General features: G+C 37.0%; 1 protein-coding gene across 3 annotated transcripts in view; it reads right to left on the reverse strand.

Annotated features, from left to right (window-relative positions):
* The window catches only part of THADA (THADA armadillo repeat containing), a 154,694-nt gene that overhangs the window by 103,658 nt on the left and 24,427 nt on the right, over positions 1-26,609 (reverse strand). For all 3 annotated transcript variants that reach the window (XM_068185845.1, XM_068185846.1, XM_068185848.1), the window contains 5 exons: positions 20,711-20,843; positions 17,897-18,010; positions 16,676-16,798; positions 15,942-16,033; positions 277-366 (listed from right to left, as the gene is read on the reverse strand). In XM_068185845.1, coding sequence (XP_068041946.1) covers positions 277-366; positions 15,942-16,033; positions 16,676-16,798; positions 17,897-18,010; positions 20,711-20,843 — 552 coding nt within the window. The remainder of the gene's footprint in view (positions 1-276; positions 367-15,941; positions 16,034-16,675; positions 16,799-17,896; positions 18,011-20,710; positions 20,844-26,609) is intronic.

Below are 26,609 nucleotides of genomic sequence, written 5' to 3' on the forward strand. Positions count from 1 at the left end.
AATACCCGGGTTCTGTTTCCCTGAAAAACATAAGTTCCTTAACATCTGATCCTAAGAACACAGCAACTCTTAATTAGTCAACAGTAGTTCAATCTTCAGAGACTTAATGCAATGTGGCCAAAGTTAAAAGAAAAAAGACTTATCAAAAACATTAGAACTGTATCATTTCAAGAAGCACTGATGTATACAATGACACTAGGGTGTGTATATGACGCAACTCAGTTGAAACTTTTCACTTCACTTTGTATCTCAAAGTTTTCTCAGACATCATCTTACCTGTTCAAAGTGCTGGTTACAACCTCTAACTGCTTGAGAAGGAAAGGATAAAGACTTGGAAACCGAGAGAAAAACTCCCTTCCCGTCATTCTGCAGAAACAAATGAAGAGGAGTCATAATTAACATTCTGCAGTAATTAGTTACACTCAAAACATCAGTTTATTTGTTGTATTTCTGATGCTACAGTGAAACTGGAGAGACAGAAGAACCACACACACACAATTAACTCTCAAATAAAGCATAATGTTTTAATGAAAAATAGTAAGAGAGTAGACTACACAAGTTAAGTAACTGTCTCTACGTGTGCTCACTAACACTTTGTCAGCTAAACTGATCAGGCCTTTCTGGGAAAAAGGGATCTTAGCCCCTTAATCACACCAAAAAGAAAGATACAACAGTTGAAATTCTGACAGTATTTTAACAATATTCTGGTTGAACAAGAGAACACTTACTTCAGCATGGCTCATATCCTAAATAGCTAATAGAATACACTTAATAGACATGAACTAACAGATAGCTTGCTGATACTAAAATGCACCTCATAATAGTAATTAATGGAAGATTTGTAAAATGCAGTGCCAGAAGAGTCTGAGCTTCCATTAGCCCTCTTTCCACAGCACTGCTTCCAGCACATGGCAGTAGTGACACTGCAGGCCACATTTCTGCTTCCTTAGATGGAGCAACCATGTTCAAACCAGAGCAATGTACAAACACCTCAGAAAATCATCCCTAGCCAGAACCAGTAAGGTGGCACAGTTAAAGCTGCAACAGCAAATCAATCCAAGCTAAAAAGACGTAAGTAGAAATCTTCTATGTTTGTTTTACAATCTTTTCATCAGATAAAGGATGGCTTCATGGTTTATATGAAACTATTCAGCATCATCAAAGCAAGAACCACTTGAATGTTACCGTGGGGAAGCTCTAATTAGACATAGATGGTATGCAGATTAAAAAGACTTCCTTTAAAAATAAATAAAGGCCATCATTTAGAAAAACAAAGCCAACTGCAGAGTTTGCTTGCTACAAGATCAACCAAGATAAATGTTCCATGTTAGCATGACTCCAATGCAAAGCTTCCAAAAAGCAGACAGATCCAGGTTTGGAAAAAAACCCCAATGAGATGGCAAGACTGAATGTGCATAAAAATAAGCAGACAAAAAAAAATCATGCACGAGTAAACGAGCACATGGCAAACATCAGCACAGCTCCTTCCAGCACTCAGCTAACATAACATGCCTTAGCCACAGGCCATAGAATAAACAGAGCAAAACCAGACTCTTAGGTGGAAACAAATGTTCAAAGAGGGAAAGGAAACTTTCCCAAGGCACTTAAGAAAAATTCTGTGAATATATATACAATATAGTGAATTGCTAGAACTAAAAGAAAGGAATCTGCAGTAGCTTTAATAGCTACACAGAAGATTTCAGATTAAAAAATTACATGGAAGTATTAAAACTGAATTAATATAAATTGAAGCACTAATGAGGACAGTTTAAAGACATCAATATTGATAATAACTGGTTATTTAAGGAGAAGACACCCATGCAATTTTTTCTAATAGTGTCCTCAAAACTACTTCAATTTTTTTGCACATAAAGTATGTAGCAAACTGAAGATGCAAAGCCAGAGACAGCGCAAAGCCTAAGATCCATCTGATCAAGTGGCCCATCCTACTGAATTTTCCTATGTAAAACATTAAGAACTCAGCATTTAAAAATAAAAAGTTCTATCCAAAAATGCTGTGACATCTCCATCTCTTGTGCTACAGAGTGTAAAAAGCAAAAGCAGAATTGGGGTCAAGTTTCCTATAGAATGGATGGCCACTGCTTAGAAATTTAAGAGAAGACTACATCCAAGTAGCACAAGTACTTTTAACCAGGTCAATTTCTGATGTATTAAAAAATCAGTAGCCACATTTGAATCAATACTAAATAATGGAACTGAATACCTTTACAAAGCCTCAAAATTCTTTGCAATTCACATGGTTTCATAAATCTTTCTGACAGGAAAAGAAAATTATAACTACTGAAGTGGGTAACTTACATAACCTGCATAACCTCCTATTTGCTTTACTGCTCCACAGTTTATTGATAGGAGAAGGCAGCCTAATCAAAACCACTGACAGGCAGTATCTGCAGAGAAGATGTCCACAGGCATTTTCGGAAAAAAGGAGACACAACTGTCTGAGCAGACTGTTAAAGGGCCTCCAGTTCAGAGGGGAAACAAGAAACACTACACATTTTAAGAAGTGCTGCAAAATTAAAAAGTGTGCTCAAAATACAGAGCATTAATTTAAGTGTGAATCCACTACTTGGGGATATCAAGGCAAGGAAATGCACAACTGGGAATAAGCAGGAAGCAAAACAGCTAGATAGTATGGAACAGAGGAATTTATTTGTTTCATTTTTTAATGCTGAACATGCTTTTTGCTCCTGGAAACATGTACACACAACTATTGGTGTCCTGTAATTGAGACTGGAACAACAAAAAAGTATAATGGTTCTGCTCTTCAAAACTGTTCATGACACTAAGCCACATATTTTATATTAATTTCATCAAAAACCAATACTCCTTTAAAAAAGAAGTACTAGCACTTTGAGATATGTCCCATGCATGCTAGTTATAGAAACAGATTCATGCACATACATATGCACACAATGTGAGTTAGGCTTCACAGGTAATAAGCTATCCCTATCTTTAAAAGAAGACAAAACCCTGACATAGCTATAAAAGAACATATCAAGTAAATGTGGACTAAAACAACCCCAAAGCCACTGCCAACAGTCTTTACAAAACAAACTTTTTCTTCCTATTCTACAACAGATCTGACAGGGGAAAAATAGGTTTAAATTAAAAATACAGATAACTGCTTTCCCATTAGCCACAGACATAGCTCAAACACAGATTTCTGGCAACAGAGCTACCATAATTAAATTCTTAAACCAAACATTCTGCAGATCACAACATTTTACATCTACTCCCCCTAAAATGTCTTTATAAGAGAAGTAACTGAGAAGAGCCTTAAGATACTACTATTTTACTCCCTGTCCAGCTGAACAGGGAGTAAATATTGCTGAACAGCAATATTTCTATATTGCTTCAGAGATCATCTTCAACAGTATGTTCAACCACAGACTCTGAAATAGTATTTTCTTTTTCCCTGTTAGTAACTCTAAGAAGCACAGTTTCACAATCCAGAATTTCAAACAGGATTACTGAGACACAAACAATGAACTGGTGGAAGGTTATTCACTGAGAGGGGAAGTAGAGTAATGAAACACATAAGTTATCAACAGGCTGATGGTGCTTACAATAAAATCCCTCTTCCCAAATGTAAAATGTCATTCAAGTACCTAATTAAAATGATGCTTAATGTAGAAAGGCTGAGAGAGAAACTAATGGAAGTACTTATATCCCACTAAATTCACTTGCAAAAATAATTTGAAGAACTGTATACATGCAGAATACTGCAGTACTTAAGAAGATGCAGTATTTACATCTCACAGAGTTTCCAGTTTAACAATGTAATGTTTTTTCATGCAAGCAATTCTGCAAAAAAGCCAGATGACAGAGTACAACCCATTCACAAAAGGTTTCATTTTGATGGCTAGACACAGCAGTCATGGTTCAGTACTCAGAAGACCAACTGACAAAGAATGTTTATGTAGAGAGACATACAATCATTTTTTTTGCCATTTTCATTCAGTTCTCCCCACCTGAAAAGATGTTCCATTAACAGGAAACAGTAATACAGAAGTACCTTCTCTACCATGTCATATGGAATGAAGCTACACCCACCACTCCTAACACTTCTCTGTGTGCCCTTGAGTCACATTCTTCCTCCTAAACAGATTCTGGAGCAGGCAAAAGGGGGGGAAGAAAAATCTTTCACCGAATATGGAAGTCCCATCAACTGGCAAGAAGTTACTTTGAAGGCATGTGATGATAGAAAGGACAGAATTTAACAGCTAGCAATAAGCACTTGCAAAATAACTGAATCACAGCTAAGTTTAAAAAACCAACTAGTGCTAGGGGTAAAAAAAAAAAACAAAAAAAAACTCAAAGCCAATCGTAAGTCTGTAAGACTTCAATGGAAAGTCTGGTTTAAGCATGATACACAGTTTAGAGTGTTTATAACACTTCTTCAGAAAAGATGCAAAAACCAGTTTTACTTTTTCTGAAGTAACCTAGCCCAGAAGCCCTTATTATACTCCTGAGTGTCAGCAGTTCTTTCATTCATTTAGCAACAGATATTTGGCTTTATCACTTTTCAGAACAGAACCTGGAGTGGCTTAAATTAAGCCAAGAATCATGTGCTTTAAAGTTTTCATGTGCTTTGCTTGTGGCCATGTCAATAACATCAAACTTCTAGAACCAATTCATAAATGCTGCTAAAAACTGACGTCTCCAGTGATTAAACAATTGTGTTTGTCTCAGTAACAATTTGATGCTACAAAACTCTAGGGTTGACATGAATGTTTATTTAATTAATGTCTTTATAACAAAATATTCCACCTTTATACATAACAAGTGGGTGGATTATTTAACTGCATTTTAAAAATACATTTAAGAATAAAACCATGGATGTTGCAGTGCTCTTTTTAAAACTGTGCTGTACACTTAAGAGAACACTCCAGGAGATTAAAATTCTGCTGTGACACGGGGGCATACATATCATTTTACTGTGACATGTCAGAGATTACCTGCTTCTGCTCTTTCATTTGTTTTTCAGAAGAATGAAGCTTTATAACCTTGTGGGCTGTTTTTAGTAACAGACATGTAAAAGAACATCTGCAGCAAATATGTTCATATTTGAGTATAACATAGGTGAGATTTAGAGAATCTTCTGAGGGCAGCAAAGGTTTCTGGTGTTCTTTTTGAAACAAATATTGCTAACATCTCATGTCAGCTGACAAATACATGGTCAGATACTTGACAAGGAAAAATAATACTACATTAAAAAATAAAAAATAGAACTGGAATGTGAAAAAATATAGACAAGGCACACTTAGATCAGGATCAAGAATATAGTTTTGATGAAATTACAGAAATATTTTTAATTGTCTCCTGTAAAATCTACCTGCGTTGTAACAATACTTATATTGGAATCATTAACCCCATGTCAGATGATCCTTTATGTTAAAGAGCAGTAATGCAGAAAAAGAACCCAATATACTCCTGGCACTGCAAGGACAACTGCTGCTGAAAGAACTTGAAAATGTCATTCAAAATGACAGATTTACGTAGACAATATGCATTTTACAAATTTACTTCTTCTAACTTCACTGAATTATGAAAAAAATCCCACAATGCAGCTTAACTAGGCTAACCTGACTAGACTAGGTTTTAATTACCCATTTTTACACTTGTGTTCTTTCCCTGACCCTTATCACTTATTAAACAGTTAGATGCTGTCTCAAAATATAGGAAGCCTATTTCCCTGCTAACAAAGATAGATTTTAGAGCATAAACACAATAAATGGGAAACTTTTTTTTTTTAACTACACAGAAAACACCAAGAAATATATGTACGGCAGATTGGTTTATGCTGAGGTCATGGTAAAGAGCAAAGCTGATTTCAAACATGCTTTAAGAATTACATTAATTTTTTGCTCCTTTAATAGGGCTAAATTATATGACAATCATCTGTATGCCATGACAGGATGAGTAACAGCAATAAAGGTAGAGAAAAACAGAAAGGTTCTAACTATAGGGGAAGCAAAACTCAAAGAATTTACTATATATGACTCAAAGGGTAATTTTATCTTGTATTTTAGAACACAGTAAAACAGCATAATATTATACCACTACAAAGGCAAATATATAACATTTGAAATTATTCAAAAGTGGTAGTAAGGAGGACAATTCATAAAACTACAGACTTTGCACCTGGGATGAATAACCCTGAGCATCAGCACAGGGTGAAAACCAACTGGCTCAGAAACCAACGGCCCCAAGGGAAAAAATATATGGGTTACGGTGGATGCCAAGGACACATCCTCACAGCTCACAGGGCAAACCACACATGGGAACATGGTCATTAGAACGAACGCAGCAGCAGATCAGTGAGGCTGCACATGGAATCCCCCATCACGTTCGGGGTTGCCAAGTTCAGAAAAGATCAGAACACACACGAGAGAGTCCAGCAAAGAGCTGTTCAGATGGGCATGGCCTACAGAACATGCCCTGTAAAAAGAAGCTGAAGGAGCTAGGTTTGTTCTGTTTGACAAAGAGGAGGTCCAAGGTAGATCTAACAGCAGCCTACAACCACTTGAAGGAATCAAAGACTACAGAGCTAATCTTCTTGCAGTAGCTGCAGAGAGTACAGAAAGGACCAATGGTCACAAATTATAGCCTTGAAGTTTTAAATTGTGCAGGGGAATGAAGCACTGTTACTCACAACAGTTATGAAATGTCCTTGAAACTTTGGAGGTTTTAACTCGTCCAAACACCCAGTGACCTGATGGAGTGTTGCTAGCAGTCAAACTCTCAATGGGAATCAAGGAAACAGGACAAAGAGATCCCTTTACAGTTTGTATGGTTCCACTTAGCTACTTCCCACTCTGCCACCACAGTTTTAACATTGCCTTCTTAAAAGATAAATGTTTTTCTTGTCTTCTTGTATTTGCTGGCCATCACAAGCCACTGCAAGTACAGTAAATAATAGATCCTGCTCAGAAAAAAATTCTTGAGATTTAACAGTTTTTATTAAGTTAGTAACCTAGTCTTTAATTTAGCACAAACTGTTATTTTTGCCACATTGTACGACAGTATTTAAAATACTAGCTTGATGTAGAAATAAAAATAATCACTTAAAATTTTATTTCAGAAGTATTATATATTTATGAAAGTTCTTGATTAATAGTCCCTCTGGATGACCAGAGAACCATCACTATTCTTATTCAGAGAGAGACAATAGCAGCAGGCAAGTTCCTTTAGAAATAGAGATTATATACTAATTTTAATTTGCCTCAGATAATTTTGTTTAAAGAATATACCTAAGAGTTAAATTCCTGAAATCACATACTATCTCAGGATTCATGACAAACTGCTTTCAATAAAACATTTCACACGCAAAAAAGAATTTTAGTGCTGCCTTAGAAGGCAAAATGACCATGTAATTTTGTGGGAGGCCACAATGAAGCCTGGAAAAAATAACTGTAAAAGAAAAAAAAAAAAAACCTGGTGTAATGCATTGGCTAATAAACCCAATAGCAAGGATACAGAAGATTATTGCATACTTGTTTTTCTAGACCTAACATGATCTAGGCTACCTCTTGCGTTACAAAAAGGCACAATTTTTCTGTAAACTCATCAAATGAGTTACAAAAAACAATTCAGATTTCATTTCTACCCCACATGAAATGGAAAACACTATGTAGGTGAAAGAAGCATCATCATAAAGATGTGGGGTTTGAACCTTTAATAAAGATGAAGTGACTCTGTACCTTCAGTAAGTCTAACATTTGTTTTGTTAGTAATTAGAAAACACTTAAAACCCAGAACTGTAAGCAAAATAGTTTGAGTTCACTGACTTGAAAAAACATTCTTTTATGCTACACATATCTAAAATAAATACTTAAAAAGTACTAAGAATATGCCACTCTATCTTGGTTTTCATTTTCCTTCAGAGAGAAGTGCTAGAATAAACATTTATACTAGTTTATGCTGCTGTGTTTTTATGAGGTTGATAACTGAACTGCCAATCAAAACCTGTATAAATACAGCAGTTAAATACCTTCTGCTTTAGAGGCACTTTTATTTAGAAGAGAGCTAGCCAAGATTTCTAAAGGACTGCATGGTCCGGTTTGCTTTGATCTCTCTCTTGTTTTGCTATTTATTGCACTCTTTGTGTGATTAGGTATGGAAAGAGCACCTGCACAGAACAAAAAAAACAGGAAAAGTATGACTTAAGAGGAATAATTATGCAACACACAGTTAAATAAAGTAACTTGAGAAAAGCACTTCTACAAGAGCACTTTTGCTGCAATTCTACATAGAGAAGTATGCATACAACGGGCTCAGAGTAAAAATAGCGGACCAGCACTTAAATCACAGATACAACCTGGCACCTATATCAACACATTAATCGCCACTCAACTTTGATACACATAGACAAATGCTACCTTTATATATATGCATGTATTTAAAACTGTATCTAAAAATTATCTTAATTATTTATATACAGTTACATTTAACAAACTTTTATTAGGACATTGAACTGTGTGTATGCGTATATGCACATATAAATGTATGTACACAAAAAAAAACCCCTAAAATTAGGATATATGCATATATATATCTAGAAAGTCTCCAAGAATTCTGTTCAACCACTGCCTATAACACTATTATCTTTAGTCTCCTACCACAAATTTGGCATTGTAAATTTCAGCTCCAATAATCCACACTTTCTCTCTGGTAGTATTCTGTGAGGAGTAGCTGCTTTTTACTTAGCATAGTGGAGTTAATGAATAAGGGATATCTATAATATGGATGGATCAAAACAGAATAATTACTTCCATTCATACTAATGAAATTTTTTATCACTGCAACAGAAACTAAATTAGCTACTCATGAGGCTATTTTACATTAATTTTTGTTTTATGGAATGCATTTTATTCACTTGATAGAAACACAAATTAACGTTATGCCTAATTTATTTAAAACATATGAATGAACTGGAGTTACCTTGGGCCAGCATATATATTTTAAGGATGTTTCACTTTGGGTAAACTTTCATTCAGGTCATTGTACCACGTTCATCTTTCTATTTTCTGATGCTGACTTAAGACAGGATGTTATGAAGATACTCCCTGTTCATGAGAGCAGAGATACACATTTGCACAGCAATAATTTAACTGTGTTATAGGCCCCAGAAATGTGCCTGGGATTTATGTGGGTTATTGCTTTTCTGACTCTGTATAGACAAGATAAGATCTTGAAGTAAAAATGGTTCTGTAGATTTTAGGTATTTTATCAAAATAGAAAGACACACACTGTGTTCCTAAAACCAGCAGAAATCATACAGAGAGTATCTTCAGCCTCAAGAAGAAAAGTCCCTATTTTCTGCTACATTTTAGATTTTAGAGTTTTAGTTTAGACCTGCAAAACAGAGGAATTAAGGCAATAACAGAGGGAAACAGATTTGTTTAGGAGCTTGTTTTCAATTTTTTTCTGTTTCTGTACAAAACTTTCATAAATTTTACCTTAAACTAACAAGTTAATAGCACCTCATCATCATTATTCTTGTTATAAAGGCACTTAGGGAGCCTGCTCAAAATAATGTTTAAACAAGCATATTGTTATTGAACTATTAATCAGCAAAAGCTGTAACAGTTATCTGAGTCAGCCTGAACTTTTGCATGTTTTCTTGAGACAGATCTAAGATTAGGTCTTCTAAATCTGTCAAAGTCAATTAAAAAAAAAGAGAGCCAGAGTACTAAAAACAAAAAGTTGAACAAAATAAATGCGGCCTATTTTTGGCAGACAGAAGGGCAAGGGTTTTTTTTTCTTAACAAAAACAATCCCCTCACAAGGCAATGTACTGCAACAAATCTTTAATAACTACTTTGAAAGCATTCACCAGAACAAGTGAGGTGGCATGGAGGCATCAGGCTGCAAAAGGTGATACAGAAGGAGCCAGAGGAAAAGCACCAGAGGCACTGAAATGGCTCAGTCACCTCATGAAACCTCACTGTCAGTACACAGTATTTCAACTGAAGAGCTGCAAGGGGCCAATGCTACCAGAGAAAATCCGCTAGGGAATCACCGAGATCCAAGATAAGCAATCCCAAGCCCTGCACAGCACGCAGGCCAAGACAGAGCTCAGCGAGGCCGGTTCTGTGAATGAATGAAGCCGTACGTGCGCATCCCTGCTGGAGCCGGCACCGGAGGCTCAGCATTCCTGAGCCACAGTCGTGGCCACCATCCCTCACATGGAGCTGTACCTCAGCTGGCACACAGGGATTCTGCCACTGGTGTGTCTCCAAGTCCGCACGGAGCGTTTAAGGGCTGGAGTCACTGTGAGCATCCCCTCCAGGGTGCTCACCTCAGCGCTAGCCCATTTCACCACACTGATGTGCCACTACAGCCTGACCACGTTAGTATCACCGATGTTTCTTTTGGCTTACCCCAAAAAAGGACAGACCACTCCTCTGTGGGCAACCCTGACCCATCCAAGAAGTCCTACAGAGCTTAGTATGATCCACTGAAAATGTCTAATAAGCTTGTTATTAAGGTTGACAAAACAACTTTGATGTCAGACAGATTTTCAGACTTGAAACTACAATTTGAAAGCTTAGAGAAAAGGAAGATAATATCAGATTCATCTAATTTAGGGATAATGTTATGAAAACAGAGGTTTGCATGAGAACATTTACTTTTTAGTATTTCCCTCTAACTTTTCACAGCATTAAATGTGATTCTTTATGGCCTTAAAAACCTTAATGTTAAAGAAAAAGCATATAATTTAGAAGAAAAAATAGACCAACTTAAGTGTTTTTAGAAGTTAATTTGATTTCACTCAGTGACCTTCAAGTGTGCAAGCAACCACTTACTGAGAAGTGCCAAACACTTAACTTGCAATAAAAACAACAAAAGCAGAGGGCAGTCATGCATGTTGACTGCCTCATGGGCAGCAGGGCATCTTCATAAGCTGTTAACATCTACACAGTTTTCATCTTACTGTAATTAAAAAGGTTAAGTTTCCCCCTTCCAGAGTTTGAAGCCATTAACATCTACTGACAGCTATAAATGACAGTTATAAAGACAATGTAGATGGCAAGAGAAGTTTTCTTTCTTTATAAATAGATCTAAACCAACACTGAAAACATGGCAACATTCATACTCAAATTCCAGGCATTGTGAGTATTAACTCCACAGAAAATCTGTGTTGACAACAAAATATTTTCTTGCATATGCATTATCCCTTCACTACACTACAGATACTTCGGAGCTTCCCTCCTCCCAAAATGCAAATATATACATAAATACACCAGTTATGAAAAGTAAAAATCATTAGGTTGCACAGTACCCCCTCAGCCTTGCTTAAAATCCTGGTTTTTAATTAAAGAGTTGAAGCTTTTCTTTCTTGAAACCTCCTCCACCAAGGTGAGTAGCAGAAGGAACTCTCCCACTTCCCACTCTTTCTTTTAATCCCAGCCTATACCTGAGGCCATTGGTCACTCTTCCTAAGGACTCTGCAACATTTGCATTCCAAATCAAAAAATTCCATTTTCAGATAAACCAGGATGATCCTTTTTTATTACCATAAAGACTGAAGCTTGATCTAAGTCAAATGGCAGATTGCCTCAAAGGCAATTAAAGGCAATTCCTGATCATGTTTATCCTTTGGGATGGGGGGGAGGGAGGATTAAAAAAATAAATAAATAAAAATAAAAAAGCATGCAATACAAAAAAAATTTTTAAGAAGAGTCTCATCAAATATCTGATGGCAAGTGTCTTGTTCACTACAAGCAGTGACAGCTTTAATTAGCATTGTACTACACACCAAAAAGGTATCTGACATATACATATATGAAAGTACCACTATTATTACTGTAACTCTTTTGGAAAGAAAAGAATTCTTCTATGATGAGAAATTTAATTACATTCCAAAATTAATTTCTATTAACTGTACATATAAGTTACTCTCATTTTCATTTTGATTTTCAGGTCTGCATTAACTGTCATAATATATATATAGCTTCATATCAAGACATTCTAATTTTTTATGTGACACTGGAAACTACATTCAACCACAGCAAAAATCTACTTTAGATGATTTATAATCTGTAGCAACACTAAGACGAAAAAGAAATGACCATAAAAGAAACAGAACTATGAAGCACACACTACACTCCAGCTTCTTTGAAAGTGCATGGAATGAACAAATCTACATTGCAAACTGACTGCACAAGAAAAAGAGAAGTGGCTATTTAATGAAAAAAAATCATTGGTCTACAGAACTCATTGCTGTCCAAAGTCCTATTCAATCAATTCACATGAAACCAAGCACATTACTCGAGTCTTTAATGGGCCCCTCAGGGTGGTGCCTCCAAGAGAGCTGCAGAGGAACTTTCTATAAGGGTGTATAAGGATAGGACAAGAGAGAATGGCTTTAAATTGACAGAGGGCAGGATTAGATCAGCCATTAGGAAGAAATTCTTCACTGTGAAGCACTGGAACAGGCTGCCAAGAGAATTTATGGATGCCCTGTTCCTCAGAGTGCTCAAGGCCAGGTTGGATAGGGCTTGGAGCAATCTGGTCTAGTGGGAGGTGCCCCTTTCCAGGGCAGGGGCCTTGGAACCAGCTGTTCTTTCAGCCCTCTTCCAATTGACATCATTCTGTGATGCCAGAGCAGCCAGAAGGAGGCTGTGCCTGGAAGCTGGGACCCTCTCTTGAGTCACTGCCTGGGTGGAGGGCAGATCCCAGGGCACAGTTCAAGTGCTGAACAGCAGTGGGGCTGGGGGACAGCTCACAGCTGATCCCACCTTAACCAGGCAGGCTAGGATGCAGGCACAGCAAGTATGAAGTGACTGAGTGCACCCATATCAACATCTGTGCTGTGAAGGGCTTGGAAAAGGTGTGCTTTTTCTCTAAAGCACACCATGATGCATCTGTGCAGAACACACTTTCTGCAACCAAATATCAACAGGCACAATGCAAAGATTTCTTCCAACCTTCCTCAGTACTTTGAATTTATGTGGCAAGAATTTCACTCCAAGTTTTGTAGATTTTAAATTATCATAGAATTAAAGAACATTGTATTGCCAAATCAAGTACATAAAATCTAAACTAAACCCTCTACAAGGAAGTGCTAACTGGGCCATTTTACAAACGTAAATTCTCTGAAATTCAGAACATCATTTAGCCAAATACACACCCATACACCTACACACAGACACTATCACACACACTTGCAGAAGCATTAGAAGTTTTGATACAGTCTCAGAAAGAGAAAAGCCGGAGAAGAGTTCTAACTTTATTTTCACTAGAAGAGAAAGTTCAGCATGATAGTTGCATGAACTTGGAAAGAGCCTTCACACAATTCCTCTCTTCTACTTGCAAGACTGCACACAGCTGTTATTTTTTCAGATATTAATTTTCCAACTCATCTTCTTTTTCATCCATGCTAAAATTAAAAGGATGCATCAACACTTCATGTTCCAGCAAAGCTTCCTTCTGAAAGTCCACACAAACCACCCAAATTCTATCAGTATTATAGGAACTCTTCTTGAGAAACCAGTCAGAAGGCCCATCCTTTTTAAGAGAGATGCCCAGAATAACCCAGTAATAACCTAACTCCCTGCTGACATAAAAGTGACAGATTTAACCTCCTAACCTAAAATCAGGTAAACTGGAAACCTAGGCAGGGTCCTAATGGGAGAGTTGGTCTCTGGATAGACTGTCCCTTAACATAAACAAAGCATCCTCAAGGCAACAGAACAGGCAGTCTAAACCCAGATGACTTTCACAAAAGCTCCTATAGATCCAGTGCTTTGGAAGCAGGGAAAATGCCAGTGCTTTGGAAGCAGGAAAAAAAATTACTTGGTCTTAATAAATGAATTCTGTTTGAGCAAAACACTCCTTGAGTTTAAAGCTCCCAAGAAGTGCCCAAGCGCAGCTGCACCCAGGGATGAGGCTGCAGGGAGCTGTGCAGTAATGGTGACACCTCGTGGTGCCAAACCACAGAAACACAAACCTCTCTCTTCCCAAACACAGCCCACCTTATACCCACCTGTGGGGTTCTCCTGCAGAGACAGGAGCTACAGATCAAATCTCCGCCTGTTTTCACACCTCCTTGTATCTCATAGACCTGTCTTAAGAAGTGTCTTCCTAATCCCTGTGTCACAGTTTTGACAAGCACACGTGGAAAACAGCAGAAGTGATTTCATGCAATATTTAATGCACAACTGCTAAATGAACAGGTGAAGAAAACAAAGCCAGACCAGCTTTAACATCTTTTGGTTAAAATGACTAAAGAAATTACTGTAAACAGAAGTTTCAGGGAAGCAGGTTAACAGGGCCAATTACATAAAAATTAACATTGTCATTAATAAATTTAATTCAGCTACATAAAACATTCCTTTCCTTCATTCTGGTATCTTCCATCTGCAACAGACACTCAAATGCATTACCTTCTGCAGCTTCACAAACAGAAATCTAAGATTCCACAGATCATCACATTTGAGAAGTCACTTTGTCTCCCCAATGCAGAAGTTAGTGACAAATTTTTCCCAAAGATACAAGTTTAAAAAAGCAGGGTGTCTATCTCTTTCAGTAAGTGTTCAATATAAAAATTAAAGAAAAAAAAACTTTAAATGCTGTTATAAAACCAAAGTAAGAAGGCAAGAAGTGAAAAGCACTTTTTATTGCTCTGCTTGGGCTTCAGGAGGGTTACAGGAGTGAATTTAGAAGTGACTTGGGTATGTGACAAAACAAGAATAATTTCATGCAGTAGAGCAGCTAACATTTTAAACTGTTTTGAGGAAGGAGTTATTTTCTAAGGGAAATCTCCCTCCAGTTTCCCACCTGTATTTCCTCCTCATGTTCATACATGCACAGTAACTAAGTTTTCCAAGTGACACCTGAAATCAACTATTTCATACAGCTAAAATGGCATCTATGTAGCATCTAAAAGATGACAGACCAGTATCATCCCAAGACATTTAGTTTTTCAAAATATGCATGAAAATTTTATTAATTACACAGATCAACAGTAAGGAACCACTGTAAAAAGGGTGGAATTTCTGAAGGCAAATTTTAACAATTGCCTTCTTTCAGAAACTGCATGCCTTGCCTGTGATGTGAAAATCCATTAAGAATTTCTGAAATGGTTACCATAATATCCATACCATGACCACTCCATGGCCCCACGGGTTTACCCAGGAATATTTTTTAATGAGTTTATTCTACATCCAGGGTTATTTTCACATCCCTCCTAGAGCAGAAACCTCAGTTACAGAGCACAGGGCATGGATATGCTTCATTTGCTGAAAAAGCTAAAGGAAGAGGCCCAAAGAAAACACAGTGGTCCTCATGCAGTAACTGGAGGGTGCAAAGAAACTGAAATGCTAAGGACTGGGGAGTTTTAAGAGTCAGAGGAGAACTGTTTTTACATTAAATGAAATAGAAAGGGATTTAAAGTAGGACTACAAAATCCAAGGCTAGGATCCCTTGGAAGAGAAATGGCTCTGTAAGCTTTAATTTTTAGAGCCTGGAGGAAAGAGATATGACAGTGTTCTAGAGCAGGAAGACTAATGGGGAAAATCACATAAGTAGGGGTGAAATTAACTCCGGGCCTGCTCCAGAAGGAAGTGAACACTTGTGTAACCACTGTACCTCTTCTCTTTCACCCCTTTTGTCTTTGCTCTCAAGAGCAATAGGTCTGTTTTGTGACCATGAGAGCCTCTGGCTTTTGGAAGAGCCACTGGTAGCCTCCCAACGACATTCCACTTCTGTGAAATTACACATGAGTACAAATTAACTCTGTGCTTAACAACAGGTATTTTTGGCCCTATCACTTACTTCCTGGCAGTATGGTTTAAGCAGAGCTAGATGTTCTTGTAACATCGTGATTCAAATATATCCATAAAGTAAGCTACATTTTCAAATTGCTGTTGGCTGAGGTCATGTTTTGCAAACTGCTATGAAGTGAAGCTTACCTATTTTTCTTAGAATTTTCATCTTTCCCTCTTTTAACTCCAAAAATTCTTGTAATCAGAGCACTAAAAAGAAGTGTAGATGAATTTCGCACCTAGAGAAAAAAATAAGAACTATGCTTGAAAAATCCCTTTGAAATGTACTTTTTTTTTAAATACAGCCATTATTGTACAATCAAAAAGTATAACAGCTGAATGAAAAGCATGCTACAGGTCAGTACATGGAAACTATTAATTCAGAGCATCCTTCCAATGAAGATGGTACTACTGGAAAGTTCAGGTTCTTTGTAGATGTCTATCTTTATTATAAGGAATACATGTAGATTTTTAGTGGTTCAAAGTATTCAACCCTTAAGAACAGGAGATTATTAAGTGTTCTACCTGAACATGCCATATGGGATCTTTAATTCAAGAGCAAAGTAACAGTCAGAATGAATGCAAATGCACTTCTTACTAGCTAAGTGCACTGACTCAAAATTTAACAGCCAGAAAGACTTTAACCTATAAGGTAATCTTGGTCCCTACGTTTTGTGGATGTCAGCAGTTCACATTAAGAAAAATTAAACAAAACCAAAATTATTACTTTTTTGCAGGTCTACATTATTTTTTGCTGTACCTTAAAATATTACATTCCAGAAATTGTGGTAGTGCCATTTATAAATATGACCAAAGCTTCAATGAATAGGGCCACTCTATATCCTGTTAAACTAGAGAAGCAAAATGAAGAATTAACTTACTGCCCAGACAGGTGACATAAACCCTAGAATTGATGCTTTTATTCCATCTGCAACATAAGGCATGATGTTTTCACCCAAACGTGTATCCCTATAGAGTGCTCGGAGGATATTTAAAGCATGAACCTGTGGTGGGAGAAGAAATATATGAAAAATATAAATTAATTAGTAAGTATCTTAAATTTCATTTATGCAATTACAAAAGTGAATATGCAAAGCAAAAAACAATATACACATTTACAGCACTTTATTTCCATATTAAATACAAGAAATACTGCTGCTTAAAAATGCATTAAAATAGTGCTGCAGTAAACACTGTTAATAGCAGTTACAGTTTAAAAATATATTCCTCTAACAACTATAGTCCAGGCATTGCAAGTGAAGGCCAACATTCTTTCATCCTTAGCTTATCATGGCTGTAAAAATAACTTTTGAAGTTCAGAATCATCTTTTCCAACATTCTTGACACGCTGTAGATACTGTGAGAAAAAATAAACTACAGCTCATAGAAGGGCAATATTAAGCTAAAACTGACAGCCAGGCTTGCTCTACCATGTGGAGCATTTTCTGATATTTCTCTACCCTCTGTAAGGGAAGGTGGTAATTCACGTAGCTTCATAGACTTTGACAAGGCTACATAAATTGATACCAGTAAAAAATCTGTCAGAGTGATTAGGACATCCTTCTGCGTATTCGGAACAAATTATGGCTTGTACTTACAAACAGACAAAGTAAATGATAACATTTTTAAGATAAAGGTCATGCCCTTAAAATAAGTTTTTTTAGTATTCCAAATGTATGTACTTAAGTTTTAGAAGTTCCTAAGTATGACTAAAATCAGTTTTCATGTAGTGTTTATCTATGATTCAAGCATAAATAACTCATCTATTGACTTTAAACATAAGCAAAGCTTGCTTGTTCATTTACAAACTTGTAAAAAGGAAGTTACTTATCTATCTGTTTAGAAATATACTCTAGGCAGTAAATTGCTCATATATGACTTCATTTGCTGTACTAGAAAAACCTATGGAATTATGCCCAATCCTTTTTTTAGTATGTTTTACAGTAACTTTGTAACCTCTACACATGCAAACACATTTTAAAATCTAGATATAGATAGTAAGAACAGAATACCCTCATTAAAAACACACACTTTCCTTAACTGTATGAACTAGCATAAACACACTTCTGACATTTCCCTTTTGATGAGAGGCTGAATTTTACCTGTGGAATTACACTTAAAGATTCATTCAAAGGTGCAGCCAGAGATATCAATTCTTTCATTGCCATTTTCAGCAAATCTGTTTTGCCCTTCTTTGGTTCTGATGCCAACAAAGCCTATAGAAAGGAGGAAAAAAAAAATTAAAAATCAGGTGTTTCTAGCCATTTTTTCTGTACTACCAGTTCTGCTCTCATTCCTGTATTTACCATACCACAGCCTAGCTTCTGACCATACAGAATGACTAAGAAAATTTTGCAAAAAATGAAGTTTCAGTTTTAACTCATCTTTGTTCAAAGCTTGTCAGTATAAAAATCACAGCATTTTGGTCAGCAAAAGTATGTGTGCTCTGCTACACATACTTACATTTCCTAGTAATGATTTTTTTTAAGGTTAATAGCACCTATTTGAGATGACAAGGGCTGGCCAAATAATAAATTCTAGTTTGCAACACAGGATAGAAAAATAAGCACATTTTTGAAATAAGGGAAGAGTTGCATCCATCTATAAACAATATTTCAGTGGACAGGACATCTAGCTGAGATAAAAATACTCTAAATTAGCTCCCTAAAATTCAAGGACTGAATTTAGAACAGTCTCTCTCTCTTTATCTAGTAGCTCTTATTGAATTTTTCCAAGTTAGGACAAATGGATAACCATAAATCATTTATTACCAATAAAAGATTATTATCCATTTGTGCTTTGGGGCCTAGAGTCTGTTCAGCATCAGTAAGAACCAAATTAATTCTAGAATTTAGGCAGAAACCCCGGAGTAGTTTCTGTCAGTTTATCAATATCTTTAATGATAGGAGAAACAGAGGGCAGGTGGGAAAAGAAAAGTTGCTCATGAAGTATAAAAGAGAGGAGAATGACCTGAAGACTAAAATTTCATCATGTTAAAGCTGAAAATTGTGTTTTCCCACCCACGAACTGGAGCTGCACCTTTGCACTACTCAGTAATAACATTCCTATTTTAAAGAGGTCATGGAATGGTTATAACCTCAAAAATTACATATTCTCATTAAAATACATGTATTTTAGGTTAACAAGAACACAGCACAGGATGTAAATAGCAAAGAGACCACAATGCAGTAATAAAACAACTTTCTTTTACTACTGCTAGGATACATATTACAGCTTGTATTTTTATTATCTAAATGCCACATGATATTGCAGGTTCAACTCATTTTACTGAGTCTATGGGTGCATTCAAAACCACCTCCAAAGAACACTACCACCTCTCTTTACTATAAAATTACAATATGAAAATAGTTTATTTCAGACTAATCCCAATGTTAATTTCAAACTTTCCTGTTAATTGACTAAACTTTGTACTCTTCCAGAGCTGTCAAAAAAGAAGCCTCTGACCTGTTTATCCACAGAGCTGTGGCACAGTGCAAGCTTTGCCTTATGGAGTCAGTAGGCCAACTGCAGACTAGACATGCAGTGGGACGTCTCTGGGTCCACCTAGTCCTTACAATAACCTAACCTTTTACGTAAAAAACTGATTCAAACATACTTTTTCCCCCCCACATTGTCAAGATTAAAACTAGATAATATCTACCAGATTCAAACTGTGTGGTGTGAAGGGGGAAACCAGAAAACATGAAATCACCAAATTCCTTCTGCAGACAACTTACTCTCAGAAGTGAAAAAGATATTTAGCTGCTGAAACTGAACAGGAAAAACCAGCGCCCTACTTCTGATCTCTGCTGCCTTGCACACACATCTAGCAAAGCCAGGAGCAGCCTGTGACTGACATAAGAGGTCACACAGAAGCTGGCTGCCTCAACTTTCTCAGGGCAAACTCAGAGTGGAAAACAAGCAAGATGAATTATTCTGGCAGGGAGAGCTTGCTCCCAGCAGTCCCTCAGATCCTTGGAACGTGCTTGAGACTGTACTTCAGAGAGTGGAGAAAGTTACAAACCGTATTGTTACTCTTGGACTCCTGTCTTAGAAAACTGGTTGAAAATCAAGATCGTGGAGGTTAATTTAGGGGAAAGCAAAAATGTCTGCTTTAAGGAACAAAGGAATGAAAATAGGTGAAATAGTAATAATCTGCAAAACCAACTCTGCAGTGACTGACCCCACAAGGATGTATATGAGCTGCTGCATACTAATGTGGGACACTCAGCAAGAGGTCAGAGAAAAAACACTGCCATCCTGCCACCAGTCCTGAACTTGGCTGAAGTCAAAGAGGGTGGGATTAATGGAGCTGAAGGTAACACAGGGAGTGGGAAGAATGTGGGAGCATGGCCCCACGTTCACAGATAGAAGTCTTCAATAATGTACTCCTTCATTGCACCTGAGACTCCCAGTCAACACCAGTCAGGGTGACACTATTACCTGTGCCTTATTGCTGTTGAGTGGCCTTCCCAAATTCTTTGCAGTAGGCCACCATTCTACAGTTCTGTGAAGGTCTGTTCATATTCTACCAGCCTCCCGCTTTGCACTGAAGTAGCACATAGTTAACAAAGCCTTACTCGATCTGTGAATTAATCTATGAATTTGCCAGAATTATTACAGCTGTAACACAAAGCCTAAACACAGTCTTTAGAAATGCCATTGAAATCTACCACAAGACAAAATTCTCAAGAGTCAATAGAACTGAGGTGCCAAACATAGTTCAATTAGAAACAGCTTCTTGATTGCACAAAGGCAATCAAAGTCTGTATAAAAAAAAAAACAAACAACTGTTTGATCAAAAGGGGTTGAAGTGGGGAAAAGAAATATTCAATTTCTTTTTTTTTTTTTTTTTCCTAATACCCTTTCTGGAGAATACATTTACATCAGCAGCAATTCTGATGTAAATACAGTACCTGTATGTAGAATGGAATTCCTGCACTCCGCCGGGTTGCACACAGTGTGGAAGAAGGATCACAAGATTTGATTTCTTCTAACACACAGCTTAGCCAGTGTCCTGGCATCTTGTGCAGACTCTCGCTGTTACATCTACATCAAACAGATACACAAGAAACATGAAACAAGTGAATAAAACAAGGACAAAGTCAAAGAAAGCATTTAGCAACCTTAAGAAGTAACTGTATGTTAACATCTCCAAACACAGACACAGATTTTTATTATGAAATCAGATAAATTTTAAACAAAACTGTAACTTTTTCCAGTGTTGGCACAAATAATATTAACCCTACTTATTAAGTGCCACTAGCAAAATAAATTTAACTGAACAGAAAACAAGATTCTGTGCTTTGCTGCAATAATTCTCTTCTGCCAAAAATTATTACCATGTTCTGGAGAAAAAAGACAAGGACATATGCACATCAGCCACTGTGTAGGAAGTGACACTTCACAAATTCATATCTTCGTTGCCACATAGCAGCTGATGCGTGCCCCTTACACTAACTAATATCGGTGTTTATAACCATACAAACTGGTGTTTATAACCTCAAAGTAAGTACACATTATGTAAATAACCCTGCAAACCTCAGAGCAATGGAAGGAATGAAAAACAAGACACAGTGCTCTTTTCAATACTAAGTCAGTCAAACTTTTTGCAAAGCACCTAAATTGCTCTCCTATCATCAAATACTCCTCCTCTGCAGTTATAAAACTCATCATTGCCTGAAAGCAAACAACTTCCAAGGACAAGGAAAAACTCAAGTCTACTTCAATTACTGGTGCTGTTCAGTTCAATAAAATGTACCACATTTAGTGTGCAACACTAGCCCATTAATCTTATGTCAATGTTCCAAAAGGATCATTCATCGTTACAAAAAATTCCTATTAACAGGACATTGTTATTAAAACCTGTCACACTGGTTTGACACGTGATTCAGAGTAGAAGAAATAATTCATCACTATGGGCAATACAACTGCAATTATCTCAAACATGCAGGACTTGCCTTACCTAAAAATATAAACTACAATTAATTTCATGATTAAGTAGTGAGACCTTAGGGTAAGACTAGAATCAAGTTTTCTATCTGGGTGAGTGAAATAAAGAATTTAAAAGCAAAGGTAAAAGGCAGCAGATACTGGTGTGAAAACCAAAATCTAATGGAAGCTCTGCATATATTCCTCCCTTCTTCATCCTCCTCTTATTAAAACAAGAATTTATATTAGCTAAAAACTTGACAGTGAAGAAAAAAATGGGGCTTTAATCTGCAGTGAAACATTCCTTTCCTTCTTTTACAAAACACCCAGAAAATTAGTAATGCAGAAACCTGAGGTCACAGAAGTGTCAGACAGGTCAGCAGAAGACACAGGACACTTTTTACTCTTCAGTAATTCCTGAAGGATTTCCACATTTCCTATACTGCTGCCAAGCATTCTCCCCATTTTTTAAAGGCAGTACCTCTTCAAAAGGGCAGTCAGAATGCAAACCACCAGTCCAGAGCTCAAGAGGAACTGGGCTTCACAAGCGATACCTGACCTTGTACCATGGCATAAAAGAAAGGCACTTCCTGCCCCAAGCCTGTGACAGAAGCAATTAGAGTAACCTGGAAACTCACAGTGAGTTCTCTTTTCTTTAACTACTCTCTTTCTTTTGCTGGTGTTTGCCTTTGCTACTTACAGGATGCATTCCTTTGCTCACTTTTGGGTACAGAATGAGGATACAACTCTAGGATTAAGACTGCACAAAACTTCTTATGGATCTCCTCCACAAGTCTCAGCAGTTAAGACACAACTTTGCCATTCTCTTCATCCACATCAACACATTCTGCAAAATCTGCTTCTTCTCATAATGGAGACACCTAGTCTTACCTCCCTAGCTAAGCAGAATTTAAATGTCTCCATTCAATCACAGAGAGAACAGTGCCCATCTCTCTTCAGATGTTATCTTAGTATTAACACGAACAGCCCATGAGAAATACCTACATCTGCTGGGGTGCAGAGGAGCACAAAGTAAAGCATTAGGAAATATTCCAAAGTTGCTGTGTAGCACACTGAATATTTTAGCCTTAAGTAAACTGAGGGATTTTTCTCCTCTCAGTATTAGTAGAAAGAGGAGAAGCATACTCAAGTCAAATAAACTTCAGACTCCCTTAAAACCATATTGCTTTGATCTTGCCACAAGTAATTCTACTTTGTTCAGTCACCCACCAATGTACTTTTATTTATTAGAAGGTGAAAGAGTTACTGCTGTAGAGTTAGAAACATTAGAGACTATTGACTTTGCAATGGAGATGACTACTCCCGTCCATTTGAAAGCTCTGTCTCCTTGTGGTCTGGCAAGAAGAATATTGTCATAAGAAGCAGGTGACCCTAAATTTTAAGAATAACAAAGCTTTAAAATGAAAAAAATTAAAGCCTCAAGATCAAATGTCATTTTCCAGAATGAAATACTCATTAGTTTTACCAGAACAAATATTGTTGATAATGAAAATATAACATAGTAAGTTGATACACAAATTACTTAAAAGATGCAGTACATTAAGTGTAATCCACAATTTTCTGTCTGTTCAGCTGTGAGTTAAACAATTTCATAAATGCCCCAAACCCTTTGTGTGGTCAGTATCAATGAGTACAAAAGCCTGGCAATCCTAAGTTAAAGCTAAACTTCTCTCCCTAAGTCACAGATCTGTATTTTCTCCTATCTGAAATAAATGGTGTGTTAACAGTGGGTCAGTCTGCAATTTGGCCTTCCTGGATGCGAGTGCCTTGTGGCATGAACACCACATAACCAGAAGCATTTTTCTACATGTATATCCGGAATTCAGCGATTCCAATCACCGTAAGCAGTTCCTATCTAGGGAAAATGTGGCTTTCTTTCACCATTTTTTCTCTCTCAACAGGCCTGCAGTATTATTCTTTTTCACATAAGTAATGTGATTCCCATTTTTTATAGACACAATACTGCCCCTGGTACTTCTGAGACCAGAATCTAACCTCAAAAACACATTATTATTCAAGTTATATGTCTGCTTTTAAGAACAACTCTTCTGAAACTACGAAGTCCTTCCACTTGCATCCTCCTTTTCGTACCATCTACTCTACAGGAAACAAAATTTTCCAGATTATATAGGTGCATTGAGAAGGGTTCGAGGTTTCTCTACTGGAAAAGCAGAGCAGAGAGAACCTTGGGTGGCTTCAAAATTTCAGACAGTATCATTACCCCATATCTCTCACACCAAGGAAGGAAAACATGAACAGTGTTAAAAATTAATACACCTTCAACCTGAGCAGTGCCTTAACACTGTATTTCATACTTCCTTATGTCATGTATTTCCTAACACTACAAGCATCGCAATATATAAGAGCAGTGTTTCTCCCCCACTTTCTTTCTCTCCCTTCAACACTCTTGCCTTCACATCTGTGATTATACTTTTGCTAAAAAGTTATTTATAATTTTGGTAAGTTTCACTAGAAAATCCATTAGTGGTATTTCCATTTTACAGGTCTTCCTGACAGATCACAGCAGGCTGGGAAATCAAAGAGTAACAGTCACTTCAGAGCATAAAAATGAGATAGAAGCAGAGTTTACTGCAAAGAATTAGCATTCCCCAAAAGAAATATTACAGAAGATCAGACACTGACTAGGTACAGATAAGTAATTTTCACTGACACTGACCGATTAAACATTTTTAAAATAAAAGCATGATTTTCATCTTTCTTTTAATAAATTTCAGCTTTCTAGAAAACTGTTATGAACCTAACTCACTGCAGCCCCTAAAACAGCACTCACCACTATTTAAGTTCCAATCAAACATTTGAGAGTGTTCAAAATAAATTATTCCTAAGTAAAAACATTGCACTGTATGACATTACTCTTCTCAAACCTTACACTTGCATTCTGCAACTTTAGAGCTATGCTATACCATTTCAGATTTCCAGAACTCTACCTGATCTCTCAGCAAAGAGATCACCGAATAAAAGAAATGCAGAGCAAGCAAAATGTCATCTGGGACAGAGAAATTGCTTGAGCAATAAGGATTACAGAAGATTCAAGTTTTCAAGTTTAAAACAGATTTCTGACTTGCCTGAACCACCATGTTATCAGACCAAATGAGCATTTTTCATTTCTCTAGGTCTTTGACAGGAAATCTCTTTTTAAAAACATCCCTTATTTCATTGACATGAATGTTGCTTGTTATGTAACTGTATGATTTTCTGAAGGTGCAGCTGCAGGCAACATTAAGCAGGCATGACAAAGGGAGCACTACACTCCCAGAAGGAGTATCAGCAGGGAAACAGAAGAATGGTAACTTGCATATTAGAGCAGACTCAGCAATTTACATCTGAATTTCAAGACAGATCAATTTCATCAGGTTTGTAAGAAACCTCTGCAGAGGAAATATTTTTCTTTCACCACTAACTCAAACAGGTCTGAATACCATCATTCTGTCTAGAAAAAAAAGTCTGCTCTTGGTTCTTATAAGGACTGGTGTTTAAGGGTTGTGCAGCTAAAAGCAAGCTCAGATAAAAGACACCACAGCATAAAGTTTTAAAAAAGTGCTTGGCAATAAATAAGTGAAGGATTATGTTCAACTGGATGCCTGGGAAAAGGATCTGGCACAGTCTTAGTGACAGATTTTTTCACTGTGCTTTACATAAAGAACAAATTCAAGTGTCGGGGATGCTTCTGCACATCTAGAGTTCAATCCTGTTCAACAAGGTATCATGCTAAGCTGTACATTACTCTAAGCTGCCCCAGACAAAAGCTTTCTCCTCTGGCATTTGTGAACACAGCAGTAAATTAATACAGATTCTGACACACATGCTTCAAGACTGCCCATGAGCCTCTCAGCTATGGAGAGAGGCAGGCCAGCTGAAATTCACTTGCAGAATGGAGCTGCAGCAGGGGACATGGAAAGACTCTGTGACTATCAACAGACCTGTAAGGCAGCTGTATTCACCGAGACTTAATTCAGCCCTTTTGGAGGAGAGTCTCAAAATATTCCTCATATCCCATGAGTCCCAAATCAAAGAGTCATTTCCTGTTCTGGTATCAGTCTCCTTTCTTCTTTGTTTTAAATACTAATATAAGCCTTGAGACCTGTAGTTCCTGGAAAATATTGTCTTTCGTTGAAACAAATGTACTTCCACAGAGCTGCTCTCCAGTTCTTATAAATCTTTTTTCCCAAAGGAACACTTGCTCTGCTTGAAATATCTTAACTTTAAAAATGCTAGACAGTATGAATAACCAAAAGAATTGTAACAGGCAACTGCTAATTCAGAAGAGGAAGCTTCCTTAATTTTGGAGAGCTTTTGCTTTGGATGATACATACATATCACTTATTGTTTGAATAATTTTCAGGCAAGCAGAGTTCTCTTGGGCTTGGCTATTCATTTTTTCAACCTAGCGTAAGTCTGCTGTGGACTGAGCTCCATTAAATACAATGGCAGAAAGCAGGAGAGGCAACAAACACATCAGCAACTTTTCCATAGTCTGAGTAGATTTGCTCTATTCTATTTGCCTCAGCTTTTAAAAGAAATTTTAAACTGAAAATCAAAGAAAAACAGTGAGTCTGTTATAAACTGACTGTGTGTTTTATGTTTTCCATTATTCCCTGCTTTTTACTTTGCCTTTGCTACAAGACAGTCCTGTATACTGACTGAGATCAGACCAGTGGGGCTGTACCTGCTTGGATTATCTCCTTTCTCCTCCCAAATAGACTCATGGTAATAAAAGGTCTGTTTGTTGGTTGTTTTTTTTTTTTTTTTTTTTTTTTTTTTTAACTGTATTACTCTGATGGCCAGACACTCTCTTTACATTGACAGGAGAAAACTTACATCACCTTAGAACTTTCTGAACCA

Source organism: Anomalospiza imberbis, chromosome 3 (genome assembly GCF_031753505.1).
Source record: "Anomalospiza imberbis isolate Cuckoo-Finch-1a 21T00152 chromosome 3, ASM3175350v1, whole genome shotgun sequence".
Classification (NCBI taxonomy): Eukaryota; Metazoa; Chordata; class Aves; order Passeriformes; family Viduidae; genus Anomalospiza; species Anomalospiza imberbis.